The sequence below is a fragment of the Hippopotamus amphibius genome, chromosome 17 (assembly GCF_030028045.1).
Source record: "Hippopotamus amphibius kiboko isolate mHipAmp2 chromosome 17, mHipAmp2.hap2, whole genome shotgun sequence".
NCBI lineage: Eukaryota > Metazoa > Chordata > Mammalia > Artiodactyla > Hippopotamidae > Hippopotamus > Hippopotamus amphibius.
Window position 1 is genome coordinate 40599217 of NC_080202.1, and position 12005 is coordinate 40611221.

Genomic DNA, 12005 nt, shown 5'->3' on the forward strand with positions numbered 1-12005 from the left:
CTTCCTCCCTTGGGCCATAAAGTTTTATTGGCAGATCAGCGGGAGAGCCAGGGGTAAGGGCCCCTCCCCTCCCACACCCCTACCCAGGAGAATCCCTCTGCATCAGAGCAGGAAGGCCAGGAGGCTGCAGGACTCAGAGGGCCTTCGGGGTGGACAGATTGTTGTAATAGGCGTCCTGGCCCTCCAGCAGGTTTCGGTAGGTGGCAATCTCCTGCTCCAGCCGGGACTTGATGTCCATGAGGTGCTGGTACTCCTGGTTCTGCCGCTCGGTGTCGGCACGCACGTCGCTCAGCTGGGCTTCGATACTGCTGATCAGCGCCTGGATCTGGGCCAGCTGGGCTCCGAAGCGAGCCTCCGTTTCTGCCAGTGTGCCTTCCAGGGCGGCTTTCTGAGGGCAGAGAGAGGGAAGGAGACTCAGCGGAGCCTGGTGCCCAGAGAGGGCATGGACACAGCTGCCACCACCCAGGCTATCCAAGGCCACAAGGACACGAGTGTGCATCCCACGGGGCAGAAGGCACACACCATGCTGAGTTGAGACTGCAGCTCAATCTCCAGACCCTGGAGGGTGCGCCGCAGGTCAGTGACCTCCGTCTTGCTGATCTGCAGCTGCTCCGTGTGGCCAGCGACTTCCCTGTTCAGCTCCTCGGTCTGCAGTGAGAGGAGGCAGAGGAAATAAGCACTGAGTCAGACCCTGGCCTGAGGGCATTAAACCCGCTCTCCTTGCCACCTCCTTAAGGGGTACCTGCCTACCCCTCCATACCTGGCTGGTGAACCAAGCCTCAGCATCCTTCCGGTTCTTCTCAGCCATGACCTCATACTGGCTTCTCATGTCGCTCAGGATCTTGGCTAGGTCGATGCCCGGAGCGGAATCCACCTCCACACTGACCTGGCCACCCACCTGGCCCTTCAGGACACTGATTTCCTGGAAAGATACACCAGAGATGGGCATGTCGGGGCCCAGAGCCTGCTGGGCCTAAGTCACGTCACTCTTCCTCCATCCCCCAGGCCATAAGGGGCTGGTTTTCAGGTGCAGACCTAGGAGCCAGCACCAGGGGACAGACAGGGTCACCACCATCCTCTGCTGGAACCCTTGGGAGCCACCCTCCACATTAAGAGTCAGGTCAAGGGTGCAGCAAATGCGCCCACGTCAGAGGATACAGGATAAAAAAGTGCTCAGCTCTGGGAAGCTGGGCTGGGATAGATGGGGGGCCCAGCTTGAGACCCACCTCCTCATGGTTCTTCTTCAGGTAGGCCAGCTCCTCCTTCAGGCCCTCAATCTGCATCTCCAGGTCGGTCCTGGCCAGGGTCAGCTCGTCCAGCACCCTGCGCAGGCCGTTGATGTCGGCCTCCACGTTCAAGCGCAAGGCCTGCTCCGTCTCAAACCTTTCAGAGGAAGGACCTGCAGTCAGGCCGGCATTTCCTCTGCACCTCTGAAGACGTCCCTACCTCTCCTGGGCTCAGAGGGTCCATGGGGGAGGGGGGTGTGCTTCAGACCAGCTGGGGTGGGTGAGGGCAGAGTCCATTCCCCCCATGGCCCTGAGCCCCATTAGGGCTGAGATCTCCCCCCTGCCCTGCTCTGGCTTCTGCAGCCCCCCAGGCAGAGACGCTCACTTGGTTCGGAAGTCGTCTGCCGCCAGACGGGCATTGTCGATCTGAAGGACTATCTTCGAGTTCTCAATGGTGGCACCAAGAATCTGGAGGGCGGAAGGCAGGAGATTGGCACCAGTTCAACATATGGGCACTGTCCACCCACTTTCATCCCAGAGGAGAGAGAGGAGCAAAGGAGTACACATGCCCCAGCCCCCCGGAGACCAAAGCCCCAGCCACCCCAAGCCGCCCATCAGCCTGCTCTCTGGGAGGCCTTGGAATCAGTCCAGGCCCGGGAGCTGGAGCAGGAGAAACTACTGCCAGGGAGGCTGAGCCAGGGGGTAGGAGATGGGCAGGAAGAGCAGGGAGGTAAGTCTGGGGCAAGTCTCCAAGACCTGTCCCCAGGGAAACTCTAAATGCTCTTAGGGAGGCAGCCTCTAGCAATCCGCAAACCAGATGCAGGGAGCACAGGGGTTCTGTTACCCCATGGTCCGACCCCCACTCAAACCACATTCTGTCTCAGGGAAGGGAATGCCTTTTGCTGAGCATCTATTATGTGCTGGCACTTTGCACCTCCTCTTTCAGGCAAAATGTATTCCCTAGCGAATGTGACAACTTCTAAAGTGTGAAAGCACTATCCTCGTTGTTTACACCTCTAGCTCTCCCTCATCTCCCCCCTCCAGTCTAGGCCCCTGGAACCCAGCACCACGCCAGGCACCGGGTGGGTCCTGGGCTATGTTGTGGGGGCTGTGTGTTTGGAGATCCAACATGTGAGGCTGTCAAATGTCCCACTGGCTTCTGAAACTTTTCTTCTGGACCAAGCTCCCAGCTCCCAGCTCTTCCCTGTGGGCAGAGACCAAGCCCTACCCTGAAGGACCCTGAGGGCCCCCCAGCAAGAGGCTGTAGCTGGGACCTGGGGGGTCTCCACCCACAGAGCACTGGGCCTCCCCATTGAGGTCTTCACAAGCTCGGCATTCGTCCCTCCTTTACCCAGTCCAGGGGCCACAGCATATGTCCCTTCTTGACCAGGGGCCATAGTTGGCCTCTCCCATTCATCCTGGAGCTTGGCAAAGCCCCAACTGGCCCCCTGGGAGGGGGAGGGGCTTCAGCCTGAGCGTGATGGAAACCAGACCCGCCCTTGCCAGAGAAAAGGAATGCAGAGGCCCCACCCAGGGGGCAGCACAAGGCAGGTCTGACCCGGCCGCGGACCAGATTCCTCCCTGGCCAAATTCTTGCGTTTCCCTATTGCCACAGCGACTCAGGTCCAGACCTCAGGGCAGCCCACAGCGTGCCTCCTCTCCTCCCACCCCTTCCGACCCTCTTTCCCAGGCCTCGCCTACCCACGCGCCTTCTTCCTCCCGCCCTCCAGCCCTGCACACTAACCCGCCCCCCAAATCCCCGTCCCCTTTCCTCCCCACAGGCCTCCACTCCCTGCCCCACGGTCCTGCTGCTCCTCACCCGCTCGCTTCCCTCGGCCCCACCCTGCGGGCCCTCCCACATGCTAACGGGCCCGCTCCCGCCCCGGCCGGGCGGTGGCTCGGGAGATGGCTCGGGCACCCGCCGCGCCCGCCTCGGGCCTCGCCCAGCGGGCGGGGCTCAGGTACCCGCGGCAGGTGCACTTCCCGCGGCTGGGCCGCCGCCCACCTGGTCCCGCAGGTCCTCGATGGTCTTGAAGTAGTGGCTGTAGTCGCGGGCGGGCCCGGGCCCCTGCTTCTGGTACCAGTCGCGGATCTTCACCTCCAGGTCGCCGTTGGCCTCCTCCAGGGCGCGCACCTTGTCCAGGTAGGAGGCCAGGCGGTCGTTGAGGTTCTGCATGGTGAGCTTCTCGTTGCCCGCCAGCAGCCCGTCGGAGCTGCCCAGGGCGCCCCCATAGCCGCCGCCGTAGCCCCCGGAGGAGGACGAGGACACGAAGCGGGCGGAGGACACCGACACGCCGCGGCCGCCCGAGCCCCCGTGGATGCTGGGCGCGCGGAAGGTGCCTCCCGCCCCGAAGCGCACGGAGCCGCCGCCCAGACCCCCGAAGGACGAGGTGGCCGACGACTGGCGATAGCTGTAGGAAGTCATGGCGAAGGAGGACGCGGGCGACACCGGTCGGAGTGGCTGCGGTCGGCAGGAGGAGTGGCGAGGCCCTCACCTGGCGCCTTTTATGCCCGGGGCGGGCGGGGGAGGGGAGGGGAGACGGTGTCAGGCGGATATCTGAGCGCCCAGGAATGTGCAGGCTCCTGAGTGCAAATACGGGCGCTCTCCCCATTGGTCAGTTCCTGGCGGCTCTGCTTCGAACTCTCCCCTCCCGGGAGCCAGAGGCGCCTGCCCTCCAGAGAGCTGCCCCACCCCAGCCCACTCCAAGCCCCAACCACACACCCCGCTAGCACACTCACCCCCACCACACACACACTTAGACATCCCCGCAATTCACATGCTGGCCCTCCCGCATTAAGATCACCCAGAGTTTCACACACACACACACACACACACACACACACACACGCAGGAATTTTTCTGAGAGTACACTCCTAGATGTCAGTCCCCCCGCCCCCAGTGATCACTCACTCAGAGTCCCCCTATCATATTCTGAGCCGCTTCCTTGTGATCAAAATTAACCCCACCAAAGTACATTCACCTGATACCTACGCCCCACTCGGGATTACAGCCTCTCAGAACCTGCCCCTTGGGGATCACCCACACCCAGACTCCTCCTCAGTCCCCCAAATGAGGTGCCCTGCGCTGAAACTTCCCAAGCCTCCTGAGACAAAGCCGCCTCACCCTGCTGTGACCATACAAAGCCCCAAAGTGACAATAGGCTCTTGGGAGCTGCTGCTAGGAGGGGTTCTGCAGCTGGACCGTGAAAGGCACCTTCTGCCTGACCACCCCCCCCCCCCCCCGTCCCGGGGGCTGACCCCCCCCTCAGCGACTCTCCCCTCAACAGGACAAATCTCTACCCTCCAAACCCAAAAGCATACATTCAGCACAGACTTACTGAAGCACTTTAATGATGCTGTGGTGAGACACCTGAACCTAAGGGAGGCGAGTACCTCACCCATGAGACTTTTAGCACCTACACCCAGAGACAGGATGGAATCCCTCCCTCCTCCTGAGCATCTCCGAGGAGGGTGTCAGAGGCTCAATCCTCCTGTGCCTAACAGTCTGTCCTAGTACGTGGGTGAATGAATGGATTGCTGGGGGGGGCACCCACGCACAAAGTAGGGTTTCAATAATAGAGGAAGGAGCCCCTCTGCTCTGCACACAGCTCCTAGCCCCGCTCTTCATCCAGCTCAATCATTTTGATCTCCTTGGAGGCCCCTGTCTGCCACTCACTGCATGGCCCTGAAGCAACCTCACCCCAGTTCCTGTCCCCAGCGACCTCACCCCTCCTCAGAATTGTCCCCACAGTTCCTTCCCATCCTTACATGAGAGCAGCCACTCAATCTAAGAACAGAGGCCCAGTGGCCTTTGATAGGGTGTTCGGAAGATGGACCAATTACCCTCCATTTCCTGCGAAATCTTAGCCCTCCTCTGGGCTTATCATCAGTGACGACTTTTCCCCAGCCTCTGAAACCAGTCGCCAATAAACTATCTTCTGGCCACCAGTTTATCCAGGAACAGGGGCAGCAACACCCCCCTACACACACACACACACACACACACACACACACACACACACACACACACACACACGCACACACCCATGCATGCACATGTAACCCACCAGAAGCAGCCCCAAGCCACTAGGAAGCCAGCCTGAGGCCGTTTAAACGAGTGACTCAGACCTGCAAGTGGGTCCTGGGGCTCCAAGAGGGAAGTAGACTCAAAGCCAGCCCTGAAAGCAGGGTGTGGCTGGGCCTTCACAAAGGTTGTAGCCACCAGGGAGGGTCTGATGTGAGTCACTGTTTGGCCCTGAGGAGGAGGCCTGCTCCAGGTGGGGGAAGGGAGAGATTAGCCAGGTACTTGCTAGCACACCAAACCCCAGCTGGGATCTCTGCTTCTGTGGCCTAATAGGAGGGTTTGGGAAGGGAATCTGCATGAGGAAACAAAGCATAGGACCAACAGTTCTCCTCCAAAGATGAAGGGGTTGTGAGTTCACTAAACTTCAGAAAAGCTTAGAGTCCCAGCCCCCTGTCCCAGAGCCATAAGAACAATTGACTGCAGGGTAGTACTGTTTACAAAGCCTTTTCAGATCTCAGTGGATCCCCACAGCAGGCCAGGGGAAAAGGTATTCTTATCCCCATTTTACAGATGAGGAAACAGAAGCTACTAGAGGGACAGTGATCTGCTGGGGGTCCATAGCCAGACTGTCAGATTCTGGCTTCCGACCTCTTAACCCTCAGCCCCATGGCCTGGGTTCCTGAGTGCAACAGAGGCTGTGCTCACCCTTCCAAGGAAGTCCCAGCTCCAAAACAACTCCTTTGGGTCTCTTTCTTCCAAAATCCTAGGCTAACTCCAAAGACACTCAGGCCCAGACTGAACTGCAGGTGGAATCTGGGAGCATCTCCTGCTCCCACTCTCTGGCCAGAGCAGTGCCTAGCACCTTCCACCACGAGCTGTGTGGCTTTTAAACACTTCTCTGCCACATCAAGAACTCAAGAGAACAAATTGTAAAGGCTGTCCTCCCCAGAGATGGAACTGAGGAATCAAGCTGAGGTTCCCATTCAGTAAACAGACTGCCCATGAGCAGAATCCTTGATCTGCCTCTGGCTGCATGAAGGCGAGAGCCTGCAGAACCTGATCTGAGTAGCTCCTTTCCCAAGTCCTGATCTCCAGGCTGGGGGTCTGCAGTCTTCAGGGGAGGGGCACACAGGGTCAGGAGTGATGAGAAGGGAATGTTTGAGCATGAAGGGATCCCAGAGAGGAAACTGGTCAGCCGTCCCCCAGCTTGTTTCTGCAGAGCTGCAGCCCCACGACACCCTTGCGGGAAAAGGGGGTCCACTGTCAGATAGGATCAGAAACACTGCTGTCCCCACTCCCTTTCAGAAATTCACAACATGCCATACCAAAGGCTGTGGAAACCTCAGTCCTTCGTTTGTAAAATAGGAGTGATAATAATAATGTTAATAACCTAGTTCCTGGAGTTGTTTCAGTGGTTACATAGATGCTTATTAGATAGTAATGTACTATTTAATAATAATAATGTAACACGATAAATACTTAGCATTATCATTGTATTATATATAATGTATTATATGTACGTGTGTATTATATTATTATAAGTATTATTATTTAACTTCGTTTAATCCGCAGTTCCCAAATATACTGGACCGTGGAGTCTTTGGTCAGGTAATTCCTATTAATAATCCATGTCACAAGAAAAGCTGATCCAGTCCAAGGATGCTCAGAGAGGCAAAGTGACTCACCTGAGGTCACATGGCTAACTTGTGTCCAAGTCCTAAGGCCCACAGTTCTCTCTGCATCTTCATTACCCTAGAGCAAGTGCAGATTGCAGTTCCCAGAGGGGAGAGATTCGAGGTAGGGGAGTTTTCATCATCCCTGAGGATATGAAATAGTGGTTGGGGACCACTGGAAAGAAGTGAGAGTCCTAGTCCCTAAGAGGAATGAAATGGTGTAGCAACGATGAACATAATGGCGACAATGGTGATGACGAAGGTGACAGTGACAACAGCCAGCATCTACTGTGCCAGCCACTAGGTTAGACACTTTGTATACATTATCTCAACTCATCCTGTGACTTAAAATAGTATCATCCCCATTTCACAGACCAAAAAACTGAGGCTCAAAAAGGTTATCAACTTGACCAAAGTCACACAAGTACATAGTGGACCCAGGATTCAAGCCCAGATCTTCAACCCCCTAAAGCTACAGTCCCAACCACTAACGCTGTCCCTCCTCTCATGGGTTGGGGTTCAAGGTGCCTGCTTTCACTGGTCTGGGGAAAGGGTGTTCAAGTTGGGAAAGGCATAGTGTCATCTACCAAGGTCCTAACTGTCCTCCCTGCTTGGGTACACAAGTATCTATTTGGTCAGTTAGTGGATCATACAAACAAGGCTCAAAGTTCATCCTCGAAGATGAGATGGGCTTATGTATGTAAACAGAGCAGAAGTCGTAAACTGAAGGAGAGAAAGGAAAAGAATGCAAGACTTCATGAACTTGCTTGTCAGGTAAGTTGGTAACCCTTCCCTAAGCACCATCCCCTTCCCAAGGACCATCAGCATGAGATGCTCAGGTACTTTCTTACTCACCCCTCCATTCAGCGAACGTGTACCAAGTCCTGTCCCCCATTTGCCAGGCAAGATGCTAGATGCTAGGATACAGAAGTAAATACAAGCCTTTCCTGCCTCTAAGAGGCTGACAGTCTGGCAGGGGATTATAGAGACATTCGTTTTGATGAAATGGTAGATTGAATACCACATTAATTTTTGCTCCTTTCTAAAACGCTGTTAAGCTGACAGTAAAGGCCGATTTTAAAAGAAAAAAAGAAGAGACAACAGACGATGATAAATGGCCACAAAAATTTTAAAGCTCGAAAATGGTAACTAAAAGTGGACAAGAGGAAGCTGAGACCTAGGGCTTGGGAGCGTAGGGAGGGGACAAGGAGGGGAGGGGAGGGGAAGCAATCCACAGAAGCAAGCAGATTCTCAACATGAAACCCAGAAGCTCGGGAATTGGGCCACCAGGGACCCTGAAAGGAGAAGTAGAAGATGCGACTGTGCACAGGACTGGCTAGAAGTTTCCATAAACAGCACCAAATTAATTTGAAAAAGAATAGATACATGTCCATGTCTAACTGAATCACCCTGCTGCATACCTGAAACTAACACAACATTGTTAATCAACTATACTCCAATATAAAATAAAATTAAAAAATAAAGTAGGAGTTGGGAAACTATGACCCATGGGCAAAAAAACAAAAACAAAAACCAGCACCAAGTGTCCATCTCAGATCCCCAGCCCAACCAAGGGCAACCAGGAGAAGATGGGAGATTCACTCTTCCCCATTAGACTGGAAAATTACAAAGTTTGATAATGTCAAGTGCTAGGGAAGGTGTGGGCAAGTGAACTCCCTCAAACACATTAGTGGGAAGCTGGTTGCAGCAACCACTTGGCAGGGCGGTTTGGCAGTGTCTTTCATTAAAACAAAATGCACACACTCTGCAAGCCCCAGTTCCACTCTTCCATACTTACCCCAAAGAACACCTTGCTCGTATATTCAGGGAAACATGTAAAAAGATACTCTCTGAAGCATTATTTGTAACAAAGGAAAGATGGAAACAACCACAGGTAGGGGGACAGTTGAGTAAACTATGTAACATTCACATGTGAGAAGAAATTAAACAGAATGAGTCATGTCAATATTTAGTGAGGTGGAGAATCCTAAAGAACCAGTTGTTGGGTAAAATAAAAGCAGTGGGAGAGCAATACATACAATTAATGCTGACATACACTTAAAAGATGATATTTCTACAAGTGCATATGAATATGCATATAAGCACATAAATAAGGAAAGAAACACACCAGACTGACAACAGAAATTTCCTTGGAGAGAAGCTGATTGAAGGATAGTAGGGGAACCCAAGCTTGTCTCTGCTACTGTAATTTTTACAAGAGTGTATTTGTGTATTACTTGTTAATTAAAAATGATTAATTGCTAATTAAGAATAATTTCTTAGGAAACACCATATAATGGACATTTAGAACTGGCCACATTTCATATAGTAAATCCCTCTTCCCGTCCCTGTACACACACCACCAACCTCTGTGTCCCTACTCATACACACTGACATTCCAGTCTTTTTTAATTAATTTATTTTTAAATTTATTTATTTATTCATTTATTGGCTGTGTTGGATCTTCATTGCTGCAAGTGGGCTTTCTCTAGTTGTGGCAAGTGGGGGCTACTCTTAGTTGTGGTGCAAGGGCTTCTCATTGTGGTGGCTTCTCTTGTTGCAGAGCACAGGCTTTAGACGTGTGGGCTTCAGTAGCTGTGGCGCAGGGGCTATGTTGCTCTGTGGCATGTGGGATCTTCCCAAACCAGGGATTGAACCCGTGTCCCCTGCATTGGCAGGTGGATTCTTAACCACTGTGCCACCTGGGAAATCCCTCTAGTCTTGAGTTAGGAAAGGAGACAGGAAGTTTTGGAAAGGGGAGCAGCAGAAGTGGGGAAAAGAGAGCCCCCCACAAAAGGTTTCTAGGCTTCTGCCCCTACCCCTGGGTCCTTTGCTCTGATTTTTCCCTCTTTATGAAGCAAGAGGGTAAGAAGGGAAGAAAAGAGAAGGCGACAGAATTTTTTTTTTTTAATTTATTTATTTATTGGCTGTGTTGGGTCTTCGTTGCCGCACACGGGCTTTCTCTAGCTGCTGCGAGCGGGGGCTACTCTTCATTGTGGTGCACAGGCTCCTCATTGTAGTGGCTTCTCTTGTTGTGAAGCATGGGCCCCAGGCGAGTGGACTTCAATAGCTGTAGCACATGGGCTCAGTAGTTGCGGCTTACAGGCTCTAGAGCACAGGCTCAATAGTTGTGGTGCATGGGCTTAGTTCCCTGACCAGGGATCCAACCCATTCCCCCTACAGTGGAAGCTCAGAGTCTTATCCACTGAACCCGCAGGAAGTCCTGCGATAGAACATTTCAAGAGGCTGGGTGCAGGAGGGCTCCTTCAGCTTGGATGACTTGAATCTGGGTTGCCGGGGCGGCGGGGGGTGGGGGGAGGTCCGTTCTATTCCCAGTCCCCAACCATTGGAAGCCTTAGGAACATCCAGTGTCGCCCTCTGGCAGGGACCCGGGGGTTCTCATGACAGGCAGCCAGCCTCCCCAGGTAATGCACGTGGATGGGTGGGCTGGAGCAGGAGTGACCCCCACCTGAGCCTGCAACATGGGAGGCATTTGGGGGAACTTTCTGAAACGACTGGGGGGTTTCTAGGGGTGCTGGAAGGAGCAGCCCCGATGTGGGCCACTCTAGAACTATGGAGCCAGTACGCACTTGGACCTCAAACAAATATCAGTGCAATCCTGTGTGTGGGTGCTGAGAATTGTTCCTATGCAGGGGCAGGTGGGGGCAAAGGAAGGGAGCCCTCATTTCTGCCTGGGGGCGAGATGTTTCACAGAGGCACCACCCTAGAGCAAGAGGCTGAAAGACCTCTTTGGTTCGGAGCATGTGGGGGAGGGGCGAGGCCAGGGAAGACGTCACATGGGGCTGTAAGCTCAGCCAAGGAGCTGATTCATCCTGAAGACAGTGGGAAGTCATTTCAACCAAGGATGCGATGTGGTCAATTTCATTTTAGAAATTGCCGTGGGTTCCATGTGTTGAATGGGTTGATGGGATGAGCGAGGCATGGCCAGGGGTAGGGAAACCAGGTGCGTCAGGTCTGTGGAGATAGTCCCCAATAGAGATAAAGCGGGCCTGGGCTTAGTCCCAGGAGTGATGATGGAGAGTAAAGGATGAAGAAATGACTGGCCATGCTACGAGCAACTTGCCCCAGGCCAAGTGGGTGGTGTCACGGGACGGAGGCCAGCAGTGTGAGTGGGAGCTCCCCCAGCCCAGGTCCGGCTCCCTCTGCAGCAGCTCATCGCTGCCGCTTCCCACAAGCGGGAACCCAGAGAAGGTGGCACACAGCAGGCTGGGCCAGGATGACCCCTGGTGTTCCGCATGCAGTCCCCTGGGGGAGGAAAAACCAGCCTGACGGGAACCAGGGCCAAGCTTGGGGGAGGGGAGGGAGCGCTGAGTCCTAGGGAACCGCCCCAGGTCCAGGCCAGTGGGGGAGGGAGAGGGTCAGCCTCCCCGCAGGTGCCACATTCCACAACCCGGGAAGACAGGACGGGCCTCTCCCTGCCCTGCCCTTCGCACAGGGCTAAGTCTACGTGACCAGGTTCAGCTCCTCTCCAATACATGGAGGGCCCTGGCCGGCCACTTAGCCGGGGTGCTGCTCTCTGCCTCTGCCTTGACTCTGGGCTACTTGGGCCCCATTTGGGTTTCTGTGCCAAACCTCGGCCCGTACCACTTGCGCTGGTGCACCGGGAGGGCCAGACTGGGGACAGAGAGAAAGAAAAATGTCCCATGCCTGCCCTGATATCCTAGAGCTCACCGTGGTCCCTTGGTTGGTCTTCTGCTAACTTCCCTCCCACCAGCGTCCTCAAGGGAACCAGCGCTGCCTCCCTCAGGGGCAGAGACTCCAGAACGTGGGATCCTTTCCATTTCTAAGCTGATCCTGTGAACCCTATAGAGCCCTTGCTGACCTCCCCGCAGCAAGGTTCCTGTCCAGGAAGTGAAATTGTCTTCCCCAGAATCAGGTGTGTCTCCTGGACACGAGCTATCTCGACATTTTCCCCGAACACCTGCTGTGCACTAGAGGCTGACACGTGGCCATGAGAGCCGCCACATCCCTGCCCTCCAGGAGGGGAGCAGGCCCTCCCTCAGGCCTGGAGCATCCTCCCTTCTCACCTGCCTCCTCCCTTTACCTGGATGCCAGTAACTC

At 54.6% G+C, this 12005-nt stretch overlaps 1 protein-coding gene across 1 annotated transcript; it reads right to left on the reverse strand.

Moving 5' to 3' along the window:
- Positions 1–8741, reverse strand: KRT19 (keratin 19). The gene is made up of 8 exons (XM_057715150.1): positions 8722–8741; positions 6936–7002; positions 3232–3728; positions 1612–1694; positions 1227–1383; positions 761–922; positions 523–648; positions 1–388 (listed from the first exon to the last, which is right to left on the reverse strand). Exons 3-8 carry the CDS (start codon positions 3649–3651, stop codon positions 134–136), a joined length of 1203 nt encoding a protein of 400 aa, XP_057571133.1. The 5' UTR covers positions 3652–3728; positions 6936–7002; positions 8722–8741; the 3' UTR covers positions 1–133.
- Between the last annotated feature and the right edge of the window lie 3264 nt (positions 8742–12005).